At 38.1% G+C, this 24,542-nt stretch overlaps 1 protein-coding gene across 1 annotated transcript in view; it reads right to left on the bottom strand.

Annotated features, from left to right (window-relative positions):
• The window catches only part of ARSB (arylsulfatase B), a 190,579-nt gene that overhangs the window by 62,869 nt on the left and 103,168 nt on the right, over positions 1-24,542 (bottom strand). Inside the window, exon 6 of the mRNA XM_081311289.1 lies at positions 12,758-12,828. Within this exon, the coding sequence (XP_081167415.1) occupies positions 12,758-12,828 (71 nt within the window). The remainder of the gene's footprint in view (positions 1-12,757; positions 12,829-24,542) is intronic.

Below are 24,542 nucleotides of genomic sequence, written 5' to 3'. Positions count from 1 at the left end.
ATTTCCTTCCTTTTTAAAGCAGAATAATATTCCAGTATAGTTTGCCACATTTTAATCATCTATTCTTTTTCTCCTTCCCTCCCTCCCTCCTTTCCTTTTCTTTCATGGAGTGAGTGACTGAACCCAGGGCCATGCTAGGCGAGCACTCCACCAATGAGCTATATCCCTGCCCCATCCATTCATTTCCAAAGGACATTTGGGTGGCTTCTACCTTTGGGCTCTCATAAAAGATGCCACTGTGAGCATAGGTGTAAAAATATTTGTTCAAGCTCCTGCTCTCAATTCTTTTGACTATATACCCAGAAGTAAAATTGCTTCATCCTATTATAATTCTATTTATAACTTTTTGAGGAACTATGGTACTGTTTTCTATAGTGGCTATTACATTTTACATTTCTATCAGCAGTGCATATGAGTTCCAATTTCTTTTTCTTTTTTGTATTAAGTAAGGGATCGGCTTGTATTTCTCTTTTTTATTTATTTTATTTTTTAAAAATTTGTTTTAATTGAGTTCCAATTTCTTCACACTGTCATTGTGTTATCTTTTTGTTGCAGTGACCAAAATACCTGACAAAAACAACTTGAAGAAGAAAAATTTATTTTGGGCTTATAGTTTCTGAAGTCCAACTCCATGGCTCTGTGCCTGAGGTGAGACAGAACCTGATGACACAAGGGCACAGTGGCCAAGCTCATGGCAGCCAAGAGGGAGGGGAAGTAGGGAGGAGGAGGGAGAGGAGGAGAGGGAGAAGGAGAGGGAGAGAGGAAACAGCAAGGAGCCAGGGATAAGATCTAATCCCTACCTAGGTGCACACCCCTAGTAGCCTACTTCCTCCAGCCATGCCCCATCTGCCTATAATTACCGTTCAAATTATTAATCCATCAAATGATTCAAACCACTGATGAGGTTACAGCTTGTAAGATTTCTTAAAAGCCCCCCACCCCTACCCCCCATAAGCCTTTCTGTACCACTGGAGATCATGCTTTCAAAACATGAGCTTTTTCAGAAGATATTAAAGATCCAAACCATAAGTCATCAACATCAACACCTCTTCCCTTCTCCCCGATGGCAGTCATCCTAATGTGATCTATGCATCTTTTAGATTTGTGCTGTATTGCAGGATTGTGAATGTCCTGGTCCATGAAAGATCCTGTGATTTCTGTTGAATATGTGTTTGTACATTGACACCAATCTTCGGATCCAGCCTTTGAGTATTTTTACCCAAGTCACAACCTACCAAGGGCATGTGACCATGAAAAAGAATCCTAACTCCCCCAGCAAAAAGGGCCCTGGATGTGCCCTATACTCTAAATAAGACAGGTAAGGTGGAGTAGCTGCTGAAATCTAAGAGGCCAGCTTCTGAATAAAGCTGTTGCCAGGTAGAAGCAGGCTTCCCTGGGAACATCCAATGCCTATTCATATGACCATAGACTAGAGGAGACATTGGTCCATAATCTTCAAGAAGATCCATTAAAGGGAGAGTGAAATCCAGGTGTGGTGGCGCATACCTGTAATCCCAGCTACTCAGAAGGTTGAGACAGAAGGATCTCAAGTTCAAGGCCAGCCTCAGCAACTTAGTGAGGCCCTAAGCAACTTAGCAAGACACTGTCTCAACATTAAAACTAATATAAAAAGAACTAGGCCTGTAGCTCTGTGGTAAAGTATCCCTGGGTTTGATCCCAAGTACCAAAACAAAAAGGAAAACAAAAAAAAGGGAGAGAAGAGATGGTAAAGTGGATCAATGGTGTGATGTTTGAGAACAGGGATCAGAAAGGTGGGAAGGATGTAATAAAAATGAAATCATGAAATAATTCAAATTATTCTAGTGCTATGTTTCTAACATTTCCTCTTGTATTCTCCTATTTATGACTACACCTTTGGCAACATCGCTACTTATTAATGAGTACATCCTTTCTAGCCAGGTGGCAAAGGAGAGAGACTGAGTGAACATATTTGCTCTTTTGAGGTCCTATTTATATAGAGACCCACAGAGCATTGAACCTGGAAGGGACCTTAGAGTTTGTTGAATTCAATCTTCACAGAAGACAAAACTGATAAAGTGGGGCTCGGGCAAGTGGAGGTGAAACACCACCCTCTGATACATTTGCACAATCAATCTGGAAAGTGCTGGGGAGAGAAACCACATAAGTGTTTCTTTGATGACACTGGCTCAGACATTAATCCAGACATTAAACTCAGACATTAATTTATACCTGAGACTGGCTGCTTTCTGATTCAACTCCACAAAAGCTTCCAGAACATATTCATAGAACATAGTTTATGAATCCAATTTCTAGACTTGGCTGTCCTATAAGTGCATATTTTCTTATGGTTGGATTCAATACTCCCTTCCACAAAGGAAGCTGGTTTATAGCATCATCCTAAGAGCATCAGTCCCCAAGGATAACTCTCTTATCATTTCTACTTCTGCATCACAATAGACTGAAGTAAATATAAAAGCACAGCAGAGAAGGCCCAAAGTGTGGCTCTGTATGAGGAAGAGGCTACAACTTTGCTTCCAAAGGCACTGACTACAAAGGACACCCTGTTTGCATGAACCAACAGGGAGTGTGGTTCTATGTTGAAGCAAGGACCTGACAATGTCCCCCATTATGTGCAAGAACCAAAACAGGGGTCCCAAGGTGGTGAGGAAGTTCAATATGAAGATGGCTTCGGAGATGGTAGATGAAGCAGAAGGTCAGGAAGCATCCCTGAATTACAGCAACAATCATGGGCTGAGCAAGGCCACCAAGTAACACGTAGGAAACTGAGTCCAAGAAAAGTGAACATCTTTGTAGCCCATGGGTGGCAAGCTTAAGACAGTCTCCATTCTGATTTCCATGCCCTTACTAACTTTTACACTTTTGCCTGTGCTAATATTTTTCTAGAAGTACCAGAGGGAAGACAGCAAAAATTACAGCAGGCTACACTAAGGACCCTGCTACAAGCAGTGCCGGCGGCCACACAGGAAGACAGCTCTCAAGCTGCCACTTCTAATGTCAAACCAAAACACAGCCCAGTGAGTGTGGAGACTCATGGCTTTCTATCTGGAGGTGGAACTTAGCAAGTGAAGAGCATTTATAGCCTTTATAATGTGAGCAGCACATTCTGCACATCCCCTGGACCTAAGTCATACTGGGTGCATTAAGTTACTCAGAAGTTTTAGAAACCATTCCTGCCTTCCCACTATTCTCCTCTAGCTGACTTTTTGATGTGTCTGGAATGTATTTTATGTCTTACGTGTGAGGGGCACAGAAAGTTTAAGACTCATTGATGAGGCCGCACAGTAACTAATCATAGGTCTGTGATCGTCTTACACAGATGATCAAGCTCCAAGAACTCTCCTTCTAATCAAAGACCTAGTATTAAACTGTAAACTATGCAACTCCTAGAAGAAAATGTAGGGTCAATACTCCAACACATAGGCATAGGCAGCGACTTTCTCAATAGGACCCATAAAACTCAGGAAATAGTGCCAAGAGTTAGTAAATGGGATGGCATCAAATTAAAAAGTTTCTGCACAGGAAACAATCAGGAATGTGAAGAGAGAACCTATAGAATGAGAGAATCTTTGCTAGCTAAACTTCTGACATAAGATCAACAGATAGATATATAAAGAACTCAAAAAAACTATACACCAAAAAGCAAATTACCCAATTAATGCATGGGCAAATGAATTAAACAGACACTTCCTAAAGAAACGCAAATGGCCAACAAATATAGGAAAAAACGTTCAACATCATCAGCAATTAGGGAAATGCAAATCAAAACTACACTAAGAAAGGAGAACTAGAGGCACCTGACCTTCAACCCCCCCCCCCATTAGCAGCCAAAACAAAACTTGTCTAGCCAGCGCTGGGGGAGGGGCAAGCAGAAAAAATCAAAACCATAGAGTGCCGGGGATCCCAAAAGCCAACGGTGTGACCCCGGAGATCCAGGCTGTCTGATTCGCGCGGCCTGCCCCGCGGCTACAGAAGGCGTGGCGACGCAGAGAAGGGATTAACTAGTAAGCAGGGAGATAAGTGGCTGCGACACGGTGGTATCCCACCAGCCAAGCCCACACTGACCCCCGGGGCTGAGTTCGGGATTGCAGACGGGGAAGGAAGCGGTACAGTCCCATCCCCCACAAGGGACACTCCACTAAGGCAACCAGCGGCCACCATCTTGGAGAGCTGAAGTATCCACCGCCACACTCCGACAGATTGCAACAACAAAACAGGAGAAACCAAGACTAGCAGGAGAAACCAGGAGACTAGAGGCAAGGCCCTCGCGACTGGGCAGCTGTAAACTGCAGGCCCGCCGGCGACAGTTCACCCACTGCCCGCGTAACTGGGCGGTAGGAGAACGCCCACCCGCTGGCGACTGATCACCTGCCCGCAGCCTGTGATACTGGGTGGCTGGAGACTGCCCGCCTGCCGCGACCGGGAGCTGAAACCAAACAGAGACAGTTCAGTCACACTCCCCCATTAGGGCACCCCGGCAAGGAGACTGGGGCCCGTCATAGCAGAGTAGTGTCGTCACTGGAGCTCGGACGTCGGAATTCCTTCCCAGCGGAATCCACGTTAGCAGGCATAGTTTAACAACACAAAGGAGAGACATCAGAGTAATACAGAAACAAAACAAATCTATAGAAGAGAGCAGAAACACGACAATCAAAAAGAGCTGGAAAGTAACGTGGACAACATGAAAAAACAAGGGAAAAAAGGATTACAAACAATGCAAGACAACTCAATTCTATAGGAGGACATAGAAACATCAGAAACAGGGATAGGGAAAGAACTCAAGGCATACCTAACTCGAATGGAAAGGAATATTAGAGAAGACATGAGACAGCAAGTCCAAGAAATAAAAGTATATTTTGAAAATGGATTAAACAAACAAATTCAAATGGCAAAGAATGAGCTCTACCAGGAGATAGAGATCTTAAAAAAAAATCAAACAATAATCCTAGAATTGCAGGAAAATATAAACCAAATTAAAAACTCAAACGAGAATATTACAAATAGACTTGATCAAGTAGAAGTAAGAACACCAGATAATGAAGACAAAGTTTATCAACTTGAAAAGAATATAGTCAACACAGAAAAGATGCTTAAATCCCACGAGCAATCTATTCAAGAGATATGGGATGTCATAAAAAAACCAAATCTGAGAGTCATAGGGATAGAAGAAGGCACAGAGTTTCAAACCAAAGGAATGGACAGCATATTAAATGAAATAATTCTAGAAAACTTCCCAGAAATGAAAGATGGAATGGATTGCCAAATCCTGGAAGCCTACAGGACCCCAAACATTCAAAACCATAATAGACCAACTCCAAGACATATAATTATGAAGATAGCCAATGTACAGAACAAGGAGAGAATATTAAAAGCTACGAGAGAAAAGAGGCAGATTACATTCAAGGGTAAACCAATTAGGTTAACGACCGATTTCTCATCACAAACTTTGAAAGCGAGAAGATCCTGCAATAATGTATTTCAAACGCTGAAAAATAATGGATTCCAACCAAGAATACTATATCCAGCAAAATTGAGCTTCAAATTTGACAATGAAATTCAAATCTTTCACGATAAACAAAAACTAAAAGAATTTGCAGCAAGAAAACCAGCTCTGCAAAGCATTTTGAACAAAACACTACAAGAAGAGGAATTGAAAAATAGTGCCCAAAACTAACAGCAGGAGGTATCTCAGTAAAGGGGGAGGAAAATAACCAAAATGCAAAACTAGCCAAACTAAAATAAATAAATAAATAAGCATGACTGGAAGTACAAATCATATCTCAATTGTAACCTTAAATGTTAATGGCCTAAACTCACCAATCAAGAGACATAGGCTAGTAACCTGGATCAAAAAAACAAATCCAACAATATGCTGCCTTCAGAAGACTCATATGATAGGAAAAGACATACACAGGCTGAAGGTAAAAGGTTGGGAAAAATCATACCACTCACATGGCCCTCGGAAGCAAGCAGGAGTGGCCATACTCATATTGAATAAAATCAACTTCAAACCTAAGTTAATCAAGAAGGATAAAGAAGGTCACTATATACTGTTAAAAGGAACCATCCACCAACAAGACATAACAATCATCAATTTGTATGCACCAAACAATGGAGCTGCAACGTTCATAAAACAAACTCTCCTCAAGTTCAAGAGTCAAATAGACCATAACACAATAATTATGGGTGACTTCAACACACCGCTCTCGCCATTAGACAGATCCTCTAGACAAAAGCTGAATAAAGAAACTATAGAACTCAACAGCACAATCAATAACCTAGACTTAACCGACATATACAGAATATATCAACCATCATCAAGTGGATACACGTTCTTCTCAGCAGCACATGGATCCTACTCAAAGACAGACCATATATTATGCCATAAGGCAACCCTTAGTAAATATAAAGGCGTGGAGATAATACCATGCACCATATCTGATCATAATGGAATGAAATTGGAAATCAATGATAAAAGAAGGAAGGAAAAATCCTACATCACATGGAAAATGAACAATATGTTATTGAATGATCAATGGGTTATAGAAGACATAAAGGAGGAGATGAAAAACTTCTTAGAATCAAATGATAACACAGACACAACATACTGGAATCTATGGGACACAATGAAAGCAGTTTTAAGAGGGAAATTCATTTCTTGGAGTTCTTACCTCAAAAAAAGAAAAAACCAACAAATAAATGAACTCACACTACACCTCAAAAACCTAGAAAAGGAAGAGCAAAACAACAGCAAATGTAGTAGAAGACAAGAAATAATTAAAATTAGAGCAGAAATCAGCGAAATTGAAACAAAAGAAACCATTGAAAAAATTGATAAAACTAAAAGTTGGTTCTTTGAAAAAATAAATAAGATAGACAAGCCTTTAGCCATGCTAACGAAAAGAAGAAGAGAGAGAACTCAAATTACTAACAAATGGGATGAAAAAGGCAATATCACAACAGACGCTACAGAAATACAGAAGATAATTAGAAAGTATTTTGAAACCCTATATTCCAATAAAATAGAAGATAATGAAGATATCGATAAATTTCTTAAGGCATATGATTTGCCCAGATTGAGACAGGAAGACACACACAATTTAAACAGACCAATAACAAAAGAAGAAATAGAAGAAGCCATCAAAAGACTACCAAACAAGAAAAGCCCAGGACCGGATGGGTATACAGCGGAGTTCTACAAAACCTTCAAAGAAGAATTAATACCAATACTTTTCAAGCTATTTCAAGAAATAGAAAAAGAAGGAGCTCTTCCAAATTCATTCTATGAGGCCAACATCACTATGATCCCAAAACCAGACAGAGATACTTCAAAGAAAGAAAACTACAGACCAATATCTCTAATGAACTTGGATGCAAAAATTCTCAATAAAATTCTGGCGAATCGAATACAAAAACATATCAGAAAACTTGTGCACCATGATTAAGTAGGATTCATTCCTGGGATGCAAGGATGGTTCAATATATGGAAATCAATAAATGCTATTCACCACATCAAGAGCCTTAAAGACAAGAACCACATGATCATCTCGATGGATGCAGAAAAAGCATTTGACAAAGTACAGCATCCCTTTATGTTCAAAACACTAGAAAAACTAGGGATAACAGGAACTTACCTCAACATTGTAAAAGCTATATATGCTAAACCTCAGGCTAGCATCATCCTAAACGGAGAAAAACTGAAGGCATTCCCTCTAAAATCTGGAACAAGACAGGGATGCCCTCTATCACCACTTCTATTCAATTTAGTTCTCCAAGTACTAGCCAGAGCAATTAGACAGAGAAAAGAAATTAAAGGCATAAAAATAGGAAAAGAAGAAATTAAACTATCGCTATTTGCGGATGACATGATAATATACTTAACAGACCCAAAAGAGTCTACAAAGAAGCTGCTAGAGTTAATAAATGAATTCAGCAAAGTGGCAGGTTATAAAATCAACACGCATAAATCAAAGGCATTCCTGTATATCAGCAACAAAACCTCTGAAATGGAAATAAGGAAAACCACTCCATTCACAATATCCTCAAAGAAAATAAGATACTTGGGAATCAACCTAACAAAAGAGGTGAAAGATTTATACAATGAAAACTACAGAACCCTAAAGAGAGAGATAGAAGAAGATCTCAGAAGATGGAAAAATGTACCCTGTTCATGGATAGGCAGAACTAACATCATCAAAATGGCGATATTACCCAAAGTTCTCTACAGGTTTAATGCGATGCCAATCAAAATCCCAACGGCATTTCTTGTAGAAATAGACAAAGCAATCATGAAATTCATATGGAAAAACAAAAGACCCAGAATAGCAAAAGCAATTCTAAGCAGGAAGTGTGAATATGGAGGTATAGCGATACCAGAGGTCAAACTGTACTACAAAGCAATAGTAACAAAAACAGCATGGTACTGGTACCAAAACAGGCGGGTGGAACAATGGTACAGAATAGAGGACACAGAAACCAATCCACAAAATTACAACTTTCTTATATTTGATAAAGGGGCTAAAAGCATGCAATGGAGGAAGGATAGCATCTTCAACAAATGGTGCTGGGAAAATTGGAAATCCATATGCAACAAAATGAAATTGAATCCCTTTCTCTCGCCATCCACAAAAATTAACTCAAAATGGATCAGGGAGCTAGATATCAAATCAGAGACACTGCGTCTGATAGAAGAAAAAGTTGGCTACGATCTACATATTGTGGGGTTGGGCTCCAAATTCCTTAATAGGACACCCATAGCCCAAGAGTTAACAACAAGAATAAACAAATGGGACTTACTTAAACTAAAAAGTTTTTTTCTCAGCAAGAGAAACAATAAAAGAGGTAAATAGAGAGCCTACATCCTGGGAACAAATTTTTACCCCCCACACCTCCAATAGAGCCCTAATATCCAGAATATACAAAGAACTCAAAAAATTAAACAATAAGATAACAAATAACCCAATTAACAAATGGGCCAAGGACCTGAACAGACACTTCTCAGAGGAGGACATACAATCAATCAACAAGTACATGAAAAAATGCTCACCATCTCTAGCAATCAGAGAAATGCAAATCAAAACCACCCTAAGATACCATCTCACTCCAGTAAGATTGGCAGCCATTATGAAGTCAAACAACAATAAGTGTTGGCGAGGATGTGGCGAAAAGGGTACACTTGTACACTGCTGGTGGGGCTGCAAAATGGTGAGGCCAATTTGGAAAGCAGTATGGAGATTCCTGGGAAAGCTGGGAATGGATCCACCATTTGACCCAGCTATCGCACTTCTCGGACTATTCCCTGAGGACCTTAAAAAAGCGCTCTATAGGGATGCGGCTGCATCAATGATTATAGCGGCACAATTCACAATAGCTAGACTGTGGAACCAATCTAGATGCCCCTCAAAAGATGAATGGATAAAAAAATGTGGCATCTATACACAATGGAGTATTATGCAACACTAAGAAATGACAAAATCATAGAATTTGCAGGGAAATGGATGGCATTAGAGCAGATTATGCTAAGCGAAGCTAGCCAAGCCCTAAAAAACAAATGCCAAATGTCTGCTTTGATATAAAGAGAACAACTAAGAACAGAACAGGTAGGAAGAGCATGAGGAAAAGACTACAGTAAACAAAGACGAATGGGGGGAGAGAAACGGAGAGAGAAGGGAAAGCAGGGGAGGTAGAGAGGGAGAGGTAGAGAGGGAAGATGGGAGGGGAGGGAAGGGAAGGGGCGATAGTAGGGGATAGGAAAGGTAGCAGAATACAACAGTCACTAATATGGCATTATGTAAAAATGTGAATATGTAACAGATGTGATTCTGCAATCTGTATTTGGGGTGAAAATGGGAGTTCAAAACACAATTTGAGTCAAATGTATGAAAGATGATATATCATGAGCTATGTAATGCTTTAAATAATCAATAAAAAAAATAAAAATAAAGACTAATTCATAGATTTCCCCCCCCCCAAAAAAAAAACTACACTAAGATTTGATCTCACACCAGTCAGAATGGTTGTCATCAAAATACAAATAATAATAAATGCTGGAGAGGAAGTGGAGAAAAAGGAACACTTTTACACTGTTGGTGGAACTGTAAATTAGTACGACCCGTATGGAAATCAGTATGGAGGTTCCTCAGAAGACGAGGCATGGAACCACCATATGACCCAGTTAAACCACTCCTTGGTATTTAACCTAAAGAATTCAAGTCAAACTATAAGGATACATGTATACCCATATTCCTAGCAGCATAATTCACAATAGCCAAACTACCAACCAACCTAGGTATCCATCAATGGATGAACAGGTAAAGAAAATGTGTCACTTATATACAAAGGAGTTTTATTCTGTCATAAAGAAAAATGAAATTATGTCATTTGCAGGAAAGTGGCTGAAGCTTGAGATCAGTATGTTAAGCAAAATAAGTCACACTCAGAAGGTCAAGGATCATATGTGTTCTCTTATATGTGAAAGCTAGAGAGGGAAAAGGAAAAAAGAGGTGGGGGAGGGGATGTCATGAAAACCAGAAGGACATCAGTAGAGGAAAGGAACCAAGGGGTGGAGGGTAGGTGGGGGAGTGCTGGGGAGTAATACTGACCACATTATGTTGTTATAGTGTGTGCATGTATAAATATGCAACAAAAATCCCCATCATTATTTATAACTATGATGAACCAATAAAAAATGTGGGGATAAAAACAACAATCCTTTTAGACCAATAGAAATATACTGCAAGTCACATATGTAATTTGAATTTTCTATTTGCCACATTTAAAAAAGGAAAAAGAAATAGATAAATTACAATATTTACTGCTAGGCCAAAAAAAAAGAAAAGAAACAGATGAACATTATGTTAATAATATGTTTAACCTAATATAGCCAAATCATTGTCATTTCAATAATATATATTAAGTATCTAAGCATACTACAAGTAATATATATCTAGTAAAATATATGTATATTAAGTCTTCAAAATCTGATGTGTATTTATGGTTATACCCCATCTCAATCCATAATTGCCCACATTGCAAGTGCTTAATTTCCATATATGGCTACTGGCTACGATCCTGGACAGCACAAATCTAGACTGTTCTTACCATCCACAGAGCTCCAACCACACTCTTGTCTGTCCCGGCAATATAACTTTACTCCAACAGAAATAGAAATTTCTTGGGATGTAGCTATAGCTTAGAGTAGAGTGTTGTTTAGCATTGGCATTTAGCATTTAGCATTCCCTCTCCAGTGGAAAAAAGGAAGGAAGGAAGGGAAGAAGGGAAGGAGGGAGGGAGGGAGGGGAAAGAAAGAAAGAAAACTTCTTGCCTGTCTCAGGGCCTTTCCTTTCCAGATTTAAAGTGTCCACTTTGGTCTTTACTGATCCCAACTCTCCTCCAATTGTCCAATCAGTTATCAAGGATTCGGTACTGAGTGCTTACCAAGTACTGGGGATTTTGTTAACTGATGAGGATAAAAAGATAAGAAAGTTACAGACCCTGACTTCTAGGAGCTCTCAGCTTAGTGAGAAGTGCGCAAAATGTGCAGTTGCTTTTTAGAGGCACATACAATGGGATGCAGAGAAGAAGGAACAACTGTTTCTTACGGGGCTTCTGAGAAGAACTCAGAGATGGACATTGGACTGGGTTTTGAGAAACTGCAGAGAGGCAAGAAAAGATGTTTCAAGCTGGAAAAAGCATATTCAAGACAGAAATATGACAGTGTGCATGCTTGGGAATGGCAGACAGTGTCAAGCTCAACAAGAACAAGACAAGGAGAGCCCAGAGTGCGGCTGGAAGGCGAGCTGGGCCCCGAGTGCCCTATGACACATTTAGAATTGCCGTGGGGCAACTCTGAGCAGAAATCTATGGACAGCACAATCTTGTGGCAACTTGTTGCACAGATCGGAGAGCACAAAGAAATAAGGAGAGCTGAACTAAGGACGGCAGTGTTTCTAGACAGGGGGGGTGTGAGCACCCACATGAACACAGGGAATGTGAGGGTGCTGCTTTCTGAAAATCTCAAGATGAGCCTCACAATGAATCTGGGCAAAGGGCCTAATTATTAAAGCTTTCCTGAACAAAGTATCTATACGAGGGACATTAGGGCCACTAGCATGGTATTTATACAGGACCATTACAATCTGTTGCCATCTGAAGGCACTAAATGTCCCTTTCCCTGAAAGATTAATAAGGCTCCTTAAAGATTAATTTAGGCAGCAGACAGATTCCAGATGAATTACTTCCAGGACGGCTGGGAAAATCACACCTGTGATATTCAGCAGGGGTGGGCAGCACCTGGCCAACGTGATCAAGCAAACAGTGCGGTGGCTCACATCACCCTGGGACCCCACGGTGGCTTCTTTGATGGTGTATTTTCTGGAAGAAGACTCTGGAACTCTCAGGCAAGAACAAGACATCTGCAGTGAGAAGGAGCTTCAGAGATCTCTGGCTTTTCCATTTGTAGATGGGGGAAGCTGTGACATGGAGAGTGAAGTGGCTTAAAGGTCACACAGCCAGTAATGGCAGAGCCAAGCATAAAATTCGCCTTTCTTAATTCATTTCCTGGTTCTCCTCTGGCAACATCCTGCCCTCTGTGGTGTCAAAGCCACCATGGGATTAGGGGACCATGTGTCATGAGGAACTGTTTACCTTCACAGCAACTCAGCTAGACAAAGAGAAAACTAGGCTGGAGACGGTAGGTAATAAAACCACCTTTTGAGCGGAAGAGATTGAATACAGTAGCAATTAACTGGGTACTCACATGGAGAAAAGTCTACAAACTTCGGGTCGATGTTATGCAGGAGCTCCACTCTGGGGGATGGGTGTCCTTCACTAGAAAAGAATTTTTTTAGGAAATGTTAATTTCCTCTCTCAAATGGGCATGGGTTATTTTAATACTTCCTGTATTTGTACTTGCAGAAAATAACAAACCTGCCAGTTAATAATTTTGTCATGAATTTAAAGTCTCCAAAGACCATGGGGCTGGTGTATGTCATCATTTGTCTACATTATAACAATCACTGAGCACTTCACACAAAAATTCAGTGTCAAGCATATGATGATATAAAAATAAATGAGTCCTGTGACCTTTTGCAATAAACACTGTGGCTGTATTTAAACATAACCATTCTTTACACCTGAGAAAAGAGAAGTCCAGTCATTCTGTGGTAACTTCATACGGGTCACTTACAAGGAAGGGAAGAAAGAGCACCTGCTCAAATGATGGCACCCACCATATTACAGATGCAGTATGTCTCATAGATTGGTGTACACCACAAATCTTAACTTCTCCCATACCAAAGTGGGTCATAGATTTAACACAAACATATATGAAATAGACCTCCTTAAGACTTTTAAAAAAGAGTCTATATACAACTTCAGTCACAATCTATATTAGTGCTGAGAAAGACAATGGAGACAACTTAGTCCAATCCTGTCCTTATTCTAATGAGGAAGGTACACAGGACGTCACTGGAAGAATATTGGGTCTCAAAGCAGTATTCTTTTAAGAACTGGGAGAATAAACACCACCAGATACAGTGAGAAATGCACGAAGTAGCAAGGTCATTTTTTAAAGTTGCTTTTATTTTTTAAATACATGACAGGGGAATGCATCACAATTCTTATTATACATATAGAACACAATCTTTCATATCTCTGAGCAAGGTCATTTTGCTAGAATGGACTTAGCCTCATAGAAACTGTTGAGCACAATTTTAATTATCAAGAGAATGCTGAGGACTACTTGATAATCTGATACTCTAAACCAAGTACTAAAGGTTGCAAAATACAATGGACCATGGAACTTGTGCATAATGTGAGTAATCAACAAGTCTTTTGAAAGAATCGAGAAAATGTGTTTCCAGGTGGTCTAAAGTCCATACGTCCATACCCCAAATTCACAGCTAGGCGTTTTCAGTAGTCATTTGGGATTTCAAAGACTAGTCAAATTTCAAAAACCTTAGGTTGCGATTTGTAATTTTGTGTTTGACAAGTAAGGAAATGTTAAAACCAAATTTAACTAATTAATTACAGCCAAACTAAAAAACTTCAACTCCCATCATCGGTGTTCTCTAAAATAAAGGTAATTTCAATAGTTAAAAAAAAAAAAAATAGGAAGGACACAATCTCAGAATAAATGACAGTCCCTTAAATTCAGCATATTTAACTTTAAGGTCCTATAATATCTTGTTGCTCCTCTCTACTCCATAAAGCACAGTAACTTGAGAGAGTGGAAGGAACAATACTTAGGGATGCCTCTAGTCCTCAGGGACTATACTCACGGACTGGTGCCTCCAGTTCTTATTTTACTACTCAGGGATAGCACTGCAGGATTGGATGGGGCTTGAGGGTAAGCACCTCTCCCAGGACCCCCTCTTCTCATTTGCTTCCTGAGTCACTTCACTAGCTCCATATATATCCTGGAGACTGTCAACCCATCCCAAATGCCAGGAACTAGGGTTTGATCCCAGAATGGGAGTCGGGATAATATTCAAAGAAAATGGTAAATGCAAAAAACAAACAAACAAAAAATGTAAACAGAATGAAGAAGATGATGATGATGTCTAATTTGTAAGCTTAAAAACAAGTGAAGAGATTAAAATTCTGGATTATAATATCAAGGAAGGGAAATTAGAATGAAAACTTTATTACGTTCTGTAAGATTTGGGAAGGGGGCAAAGCTATTGATTAGACTTAACCAAGTATAACTTGTGGGCCACATTTTTAGGATAACAATTAAAAACAAATTTTTCTGGGCTAGAGAAAATCTAAATAAAATTCATTCGATTCAAAGGAAAGAAAGAATGAAGTAGGGTGGATAGGCATCCAAAATTTTCAGGTTCTATACTGCTAAGAAACCATTTGTCTTTAAAGCAGAGTTCCCTGGAATGCTCCAGAATAGTAGACACAGTTAAATAAAGGATGTGTTTCCAATAACTCTAGAGAGAGTTTATATGGATATAATTCGTTCATTTCTTTTTTCCATTATTTAGAAGAGGGAAGGAAACTAAATTAAATAACTTTTTTAACCCCAAAGGTTATGAATAATCCTAGTTGACTAATGAGTCACTGGAAAAAAAAAATTTCTTAGGCAGAATCATCAGGAAGTAAATAGGGGCCCAGACCCCGCCTATCAGAAGCTGCAATTCTATTTTTTAAAATGTAATAATCAGGCTGAGCCTGGTGACACACGATGGTAGTCCCAGCTACTTAGAAGGTGGAGGCAGGAGGATTGCAAGTTAGAGGCCAGTCTGGGTGACTTAGTGAGACCCCTGTCTCAAAATAAAAAGGGCTGGGCATATAATTTAGTGGTTGAGCGCTTGCCTAGCATGCACCAGGTCCTGGGTCCAAACCCTAGCACTGCCACACACAAAAAAGAATTCTGTTGATAATTTCCTACAACCAGTGCCTTAATATACTCTAAATAGGTAAGTGGTCTAACTACCTTGAACACAAATTTTTGGCATATGATATAATTTCTTTTTCAAGGGTGTATATATCAGTGGGTTGAAGAAAAAAGCATGTGTTATATGTGCATAACATGATTTCAGTAATATCAACTGTGTGATCACTACTGTCCTATGAAATAAATAGTGATCTTATCAAACATGTAAAATGGTTAGAGGATTCATGATTACTATAATATAATATTCTGCCTTCTGTCTGTGTCTCTCCATATAATCATATATGTATGTATTCATTTTTGGGTAATGCTACAAATACTATAATATACTATGATTCTAATATACACTATACACTATACTGTCCCAAAATTTTATTTCCATACAATCAAAGTACCAAAAGTAAACTTTTTTTAACCAATCATGAAGGTATCACTTTCTCATATTTAGAACAGCATTGTCTTTGAGAGCAAAGCTGTTAAAGGACAAATTACTAGGTAAATAAAATAAACATGGGCCATGTTTTTCTTTTTATTTCCTTTTTTTGGGGGGTACTAGGGATCCAGGGGCAATTTACCACAGAGCCACATTCCCAGCCCTTTTTATTTATATTTTTAATTTTGAGACAGGGTCTCACTAAGTTGCTTAGGGCCTCATTAAGTTGCTGAGGCTGGCCTCAAACATACGATCCTCTTGTCTCAATCTCCTGAGCAGCTGGAATTATAGGCGTGCACCACTACACGGGGCTGAGCCTTATTTTTCTTATTAGCAAAATGTGGATAAAAATACTTATGTGACGGGATTGTTATGAAAGTTAAATGAGGCAAGAAAGCCCCTTTTATTGCAAAATATAGATCCTGACTCTGCAGACACGAAAAGAATACAACCACAGACACAAGAGTAAAGCCTGAGTCACAAATACAAGAATAATATGAAGATAAATGGAACATTAATTCTCCTCTCCATTCTTCTTGCTGGCAAGATTCCCTTTATGAAACACAGTGGGGTAGCTGTAACTTTAATTTCCAAGACATGCTGCGTCTTCTCCACCATGTGGGAGCCTCTTATTAGAAAAACACCAGTGTCCACATAACTGAGTCATGCAACCTACTTATTATGAACTGCATATTAAAAGAAAGATATAGTGCAATCTGTTATGAATCTTCCTAATTTTTTTTTTTTTGTTTTAGGCAGATGGTATGGTTTAGCTGTATAAGCAACATTATCTTCAACAAGCTATTGATTCCATTTGTGAAACTTAAATCTGAATAATGACTGCTGATATGTACGGGAAGTGATTTTTCAATAATCACATAACTTCAAGAAAAGCCCTGTTGTGGGTGAACTGAGGCAATACGGATGGTTTCACTACAGCAAGTGTTTGGGCTCCAGACTGACAGCAACAGAGCAGAGCTTCTTTCAGGCAGGAATGGCTGGAACAGTTCAAGGGTCGTCTCTATGCATGCTCCCTCCTACCCCCAGGGTATACAAATGCCCATGGCAATGAAGTAGACAAAGAGCTGTGTAAAGAAAAAGAATCATTTTGTTCACAGTGACCATTTAATGAGTCAATGTGAACAGAGTCCTATCTCTAAGTCAGTGAAATGGGCACAGATGAAACGTGCTAAACCGGAGCTCTTTTTATCCTTAGTTTTGAATATTAGTAGCTAGCATTGATAGAGCATATATTATGCCATATTCTAAATACTTCACATGCATTATCTCATTTAATTATCAACACAATCTTGGCACAGAGTGGCCAAATGAGTTACAAGGTTGAGCAGGTGATAAAATTCAGGTAGACCAATGCCTAAATCCCCACTCCTAACAGGGAGGCAAAATTGTCTCTTGTGTGAAATGTACACATGACCTCTGTGTCTACTTGAATGCCAGTGTTTCTTAATTCACTTAGCTTATTTTTAAGGCTCCATAAGTAAATATTTCTATTATAATAGCAAATGTCTCTATTTCCAAAAGTGTTGATCATTTTTATCTACCCTCTTCTTATAAAGACTTGTTAAGTGGCATACAATGGTCAGTGGTGACATTTCAATATTCAGTTTGTTTACTCCAAATTTCACATTTTCTAGATCAGTTTTATTAAAAAACAACAACAACAAAAGAACAAGGAGACACTGATCAGTGACTAGTTTCCAATGTGCTATAAATATTTTCTAAAAGTCTACAGTGTCAGACACTGAGATCAGAGCACTGTGCATTTATAGAGTTTCCAGTTTTTGACCTTCATTTTCCTATTTGTTGAAGGGTGGGGCAATAAAACACTTCCCATAAATAAATGAAATGCTATTCTGTACTTCTCTTACCCCTAGCTGCTGACCATCTGTCATAAAGGACACACCCTAGAAGACAGTATCAAAATTTTAGAAAAAGAAATAGCCATAGAAATAATTTCTGAAAATTAAAGAAAAAAACTGATTAAAACATGAAAGTGACATCCACAGGGTAATTTCCATCCTGTGCATCCTCTGTAAGCATCGCCATCTTGGTTAGTGTCTTCACTTCCAGCTACTGAGTTCTTATGACTATATTCTAAGCCTTCTGCTAAGTATTTTATACACATTCTTCCACTAAATCCTCATATCAGTGCTTATAAGATAAGTACTACTGTTGCTAAATTTTACACATCAGGAAATTAATGTTGGCAGACATTAAGTAACTTGCCCATAGTTGTACAAATGATAAATGCAGGAGACAAGATTTGAACCCTATCCAATCAGAGGGCACATTTTAATTCACTATATACTAGTGAAATTCCTTGCAGGATTTATTTTTTTTCATTGTTGTGTAGGGTAATATTAGATTTGTATAATTCCCATGCTCCTTGGACAGCCCTTTAACACACAAACATTACCATGAGTAAAGAATTTAGGCATGGAAATTATAAAATTTTGACTAAATTCGGTGAGGCCGTATGTAAATTAAATTTATTTGATACAGAATAGGGAGATGCTTTTTCATTGTTATTCGTTTTTATCCAGGAGGAGACAGTCTCTCAAGAAAAGTAGTATTATCAAAAATCATCAAATCACATTCTTAACATAGTCTTTTCCTATTAATTGCTAAAAATCATTGGTAGGACTTTTGGGTTGGTATCAGGAAAAATCGGAGGGGCTACTATACCCTTCTTGCAATTTCCATTTTAATACCCATGAAGAATGAAGAACGACAAGAAGATGAAAACTGGCAACAGTATTGGAAACTAAAGAGAAGCCCAGACACGAAAGCCCTGAGGGCTTTCTCACTCAGGCCAGTGCCAAAGAGATTAACAACATCTTTTTTGGATTTAAAAATAAAATCTGATCACAAAGAAAGTAGGAAAAGATAGATTTGCTTTGTCTAACTCTACTGCTCAGGGGCCGCACAAAACAAAACCAAAAAATGGGCAAGGATCTTCTGTCGACTATCCTCAGACCTGCCCATCTTGCCTCCCCCACGCCCATTCCCAGTCGGTTCCTTCTCTGTCAGCAAACACCAGACCAACACAGGATGAAACGCCAGGATCTATAGCTTCCTAAAATGCAAAGCCACCAACCATCTGAAAGAACCCTCAGAGCAAGACATACTGTAAACACAGGTGTGAAGCCCCCGTATCAAAATGATGGGCTAGGGATTCAAAGTAGGGATTTAAAAATAATACCTCCCTTTTTGAAGTTTGTTTTTAACTTAAAAAAGACACACAGATAAACAGAGAGTCACTTGGTATCTTTAACTCATACATAAAATGCTTTATTTACAGTGTTTAGTGCTGTTTAGAGTAAGAACCTAAGAAGGTGAACTTTCATATTCCCATAGACTCATGGTGGCCATTGAAATTTAAATCTCTTCTAAAAAACCATCTTGATAAGGAAAGAAAGTAAAGCCACCCAAAGTGCAAGCCTACCACAGGAGGAGGAGACGGGACACATTTGAACCCTGGATGGAAAAGAAGAATAACCACATGAGTCGTGAAAAGTCAGTTCTGGTTCCCACCCCAGGGCAGAGTCGGACCAGGACTGTGAGTAAGCTAGCAGGGTACAAGGGAAGGGGTTCGATCACGTCTGATGAGGGGCATCCACAGGAGAGGATCACACCCTAACTGACAGAATGCTGATCCAGGTCTGAGGCCTTGAGGATCAAAGCACTGGCTCCGGGGGAAAGTGACTTGGAGGGTATGCAGGATGAGCGTGCCAGTCCTGGGCAGGCACTAATTCTGAGAGACGAAAGATAGAACTAGTGCCTTTTGGAAGATGGACAGTAAAAAAACAGGAAGTGGCTGAAATGCTGGGTTCTTCGAAACCCAGCTTTTATCATCAAATCATGAGAGGGCAGACCGGAGAGAAAGAGGCAGCACTTGCTTGCTCTTTTGCATAAAGTGCACTTTGCTGTTAGCAACAGAAGGTGCTTTTAACTTAAAAAAATGGATAACTACAATTATTCAAATCCAATCCCCACAGATCACCTACTATTGCAGGTTCAGGAACAAAAAAACAAACAGGTAAACGTGAACAACAGCAACAAAAGGAATACAGCACCTATACAAGTTACACAGAATATTTAAAAAGAGAAAATGAGAATTCAAAACTTTTGGCAAATGAAGATATTTTCCTACTATGGAAAAAGTCACAAGGCAGAGGAAAACTGTTACATGATATTTCAACATGAATTAAGTATAATTAAATCAGCAACTCCAATATTTTAAAACACTGTAAATCAGAAACTTAAAAACCCAGGTTCTTGGAATGAAACCATCATTTGACCTAGCTATCCCACTCCTTGGTTTATACCCAAAGAACTTAAAATCAACAAACTACAGTGACACAGCCACATCAATGTTACTAGCTGTTCAACTCACAATAGCTAAACTATGGAACCAACCTAGATGTCTTTCAACCGATGAATTGATAAAGAAAATGTGGTATAGAAACACAATGAAATAATACTCAGCCTTAAAGAAGAATGAAATTATGGCCTCTGCTTGTAAATGAATAGAACTGGAGAATTTCAAGCTAAATGAAATAAGCCAATCTCAAAAAACTAACCGAAAGAAGAAAAGAAAAATCTCAGAAATGAAGGGACATTATGTATAGCTGGAATATGTGAAGGCATATATGGAATAGAAACAAAAAGAGAACATTTCAAAATAAAAATAAAGAGGCAAAAAAAGATCAGGGAGAAGCTAATAGAAACAAAATCTATGTGAAGAAGATTCAATAATGCCTGTATTTGAAGTTGCTAAAGAAGAAATGAAACAATGGTATAGAGTATTTAAATTATAATGAAGAAGAACCAAAAAAAATAGAAGATCTGAATGTACAAACAAAAGACTTCACTTTGTATCTGGAAAAAGTGACCCACTATGGTCTACTTGGAAACATATTTATCAAAAGATTAGATTTCCAATGATAACAATAACAATAGTAATATCTTCTAGGCCTCTATAGACAAAAGGACCCCGTCATTTGCAAAGGAAATAAAACCAGGCTAACATTAGATCTATCAACTGCAACATATAACACAAGTAGACTGAAGGTACATTTTTAAGAACCTCAAAGAAAGAAAATATGAAAAAAGTGTTTTAAAATCAGTTAAGCTGTTTTTCAATTACCAAGATTGCAGAAAATGTTTTAATAGACATGCAAGAATTCAAAGAATCCTGAGAAGTCTGTTCAAGGATGAATTCCTCCAACTAAAAGATAAATGTGAACACTTTCAAAATAACCAGGTAGTTTGCCATGGAAGATGCTTTCAACTAAAAACAATGTAGATCTAAGACTAATACAAAATGTAGATCTAAGACTAATACAAAATTGTGAGTAAGAAGAGAACAATGTTTCATGTATGTACTCTTGACAAAGTAGAAATAATACAACTGCTATTGTTTAGATATGAAGTGTCCCCCCAGAAGCTCATGTGTGAGATGATGCAAGAATGATTAGTTTATGAGATGTGATCTAATCAGCAGATCAATCCATGGATATGGATTAACTGGGTGCTAACTGTGGACAGGCAGGGTAACTGGAGGAAGTAGGTCACTGGGGTTTATATTTTGTCCCTGGTGACAGAGCACACTCTCTGTCTCTCTGCTTTCCAGTTGCCATGTCCAGAGCTGATTTCTTCTGCCATGTCCTTCTGCCAGGGTGCTCTGCCTACCCTGGGGCCCAGAGCAATGGAGTTAGCTGTTTATGGACTGAGACCTTTGAAACTGTTAAGGCCCAAATAAACCTTTCTTCTAAGTTGTTCTTGTTGGGTATTTCAGTCACAGTCATGAAAAGCTAACTAAAAAAAAAAAAAAAAAAAACAAAAAAACAAAAAAAAAACTAATAATAAAACTGAAAGAGAAAGGATAAAGTTGAATAAGCTACTTGATTTCCTTATGAAGGGAATCAAGGCGAAGATGCCATTAAAAGTTGGTATACAAAATAGTAGAACCTGAGGGAGAAAAAGGGACTAAGAGAGTTACCAAAAGATACTAGTATAATGGTGAACACTAGGATACAACACAAATTGTTCTAAACATTAAAAGAACTAGATAAAAAATAAAAGGTAAATATAACAAAACAATGTGACAAAGAAAAGAATGAAAGTAACAATCCTCAAAATTTAGTAGATAAAACACTTCTATAAAACACTTTCAGAGTGGATCACAAAGAAACACTTGACCCTATACTCAGTCACTACAGAACCCACCTTCTTTTCAAGTGCTACAGCTCAGATACCAAGAAGGGCCATATGCTGGGCCAAGTTCTGAATTTAAAAGGATTGAAATAATAAAAAGAATGTCTTCTGATCACAACAGAAATAAACTAGAAATAGGATATGAAATCAGGGAAAGCCTAAAATATTCAGAAACTGAATATTTTGAAATTATTCCAAGTATTAAATAATATATTTGGAAATAAATTAAACTTCCAAACATAGAAGTCAAAGAAGAAATTCCCATTTGTGCCATTTCTGCCCTTAGATTTACCAGTAATTTTGCCATAAACTTTACCTTGTCCAGTACCAAGACTGCAATTCTGGCTTCTTTTAGCCTGCATTTACTTGGTACACTTTCCTTCAATGGCTCTTACCAGAAGACAATAAAGTAATATCTATACCATCTTAAGGAGAAAAGATTTGACAAAAATTCTTTATCAAATTATTATTTATGTTTGAATGTAACAGAAAGATAACTTTCATATATAAAAATTCAGAAAAAAACTCACCATTTATGTACCTTTACTGAAAAATTAAAATACTACCAACTAATCAAAAGACTAACTAAATTTAAGAACCAAAGGGGAAAGTTATATAATAAAAGGAATGTTGGTAACATTTAAGATAATCAAACATTATCTATCTATACATCATTTCTCTACATATGATTATAAAGCTGTATACAGAAGATTAAACTATTTGGAAAGAAGAATTATAAAATTTTTAATATTCCATTTCAGCAAGCTGAGTCTATAAACCTATACTGAGTTAACAAATATTTGAAAGTGGGAAATTTGCAGAGAAATTTTGGTCAAGAAATCAAAGGCACAATACATTTTTCTTTCAGGGTGCTTGCTTCCATCCAGCCAAGACAGAGAAACAAGCAAACAAGATCTGCTTGCCCTCCTGCCTAAAGCCAGCTCAAAGGAAAACATGAAACAACAGTTTTCAAAACAGCAGAATTTAGGCAAAGAACAAAGACCCTTGAAAGATGGGAAGTGAAGGAAGTGTCTTTTGATCCTCCCAGCGTACTACCTTGAGAGCATTCTCAAGCTCTGGTGCAGGGTGATCCAGGGGACTCCCTGAGTGCAGGGGACACAGTTAGAGTTCAAGTAGAAGAGAAAACTGCATGAAGAGAATCCTGGAGATCTGCAGAGGATCCCCTTAGAGTATTTTGCTGAGTACTGATCAGAAGATGTGTATGAGAGAACTACTCATCACTAGGGAAAGACCTAGGTAGAAGGATTACAGGGAGGGCTGGGGCTGGGGCTCAGCAGTAGTGCACTTGCCTGGCATGTGTGAGGCACTGGGTTCGACTCTCAGCACCTCCTATAAATAAATAAAATAAAGGTCTATCAACAACTATAAACAAAATTTTTAAAAAAGGATCACAGGGAACAGTGCTTAGCATTCGCCAGGTGGGGAAAGCCTTGCTCCCATCAGCTGCATTAGCAACACTCATAATTCACAGGGTACTGAGGAGATTCCTAAAGAACATTTTGACTTCAGCAATAGGAAATATTTAGCTTGAAAATGAGCACTGCTCTGGATCTGCCTTATAAATCATAAAAGCATTACTCAAACAAATGCAGTTAACAACTGCATCTCAGAACAAAGCAAGACTAGTAATAAGAATTCAAAAATATCCAGCATTCAACAGGGTAAATGTACACAATGTCTGACGTTGAATTAAAAGGTATGGAAACATGACCTATAATGAGAATCACAATCAATCAATCCCAACCAACCCCAAACTGCGTATATATTGGAATAAACAGAGAACATTTTACAGTTATTATGGTTGACATAACTGTTTTCTATATGTTCAGAAAGTTAAGTAGAAACACAGAGGATATTTTAAAAAAACTCAAGCTGAACCTCTAAAAATGAAAGCTATAATGTGTGAGATTGACAATAGATACTGATTTTACCTGATTTTCATACTGTATTCCTAGTGACCTAGACTGATTATTGAACATAATTTTCTTTTCACTGATTAGTAGCACCATTTTAATTATGTTTTATGTTCTTTTTGGTACTATGATCTGTTTGCATTCGCTGGCTCTGTTCTTATGTTAGCACTTCACTCTTTAACCACTGTCTTCTTAGAGTATGTTTAAATACCTGGAAGAAATAGTTTTTAGCATCTCTTTCATAATACTTTACAAAATTTTCTTGACAATGCCTATTTCTTAATTTTTTCTGATGAACTTCATTAATATTTTGCTAAGTTATATGAAAAGCTTCTTAAAAATTGGATTGAATGAGATTAGACAGGTAAATTAATTTGGGAAGAAGGGACATGCTTTTTCTTTTCACCAGGACACTTAAAATTTTCCTCCAGACTACTGATGTTCTCTTCACTTAAAAATATTATTTTTTCTATATTTCATTTTGAATAGATTCTTTTGCTGAACACCTTCAAGTTTATTTTTTTCTTAATGCGTA

The sequence above is a fragment of the Spermophilus citellus genome (assembly GCF_964194105.1).
Source record: "Spermophilus citellus genome assembly, chromosome: 1".
In the NCBI taxonomy this organism is placed as follows: domain Eukaryota; kingdom Metazoa; phylum Chordata; class Mammalia; order Rodentia; family Sciuridae; genus Spermophilus; species Spermophilus citellus.
This window is presented reverse-complemented; position numbering and strand designations above follow the sequence as displayed.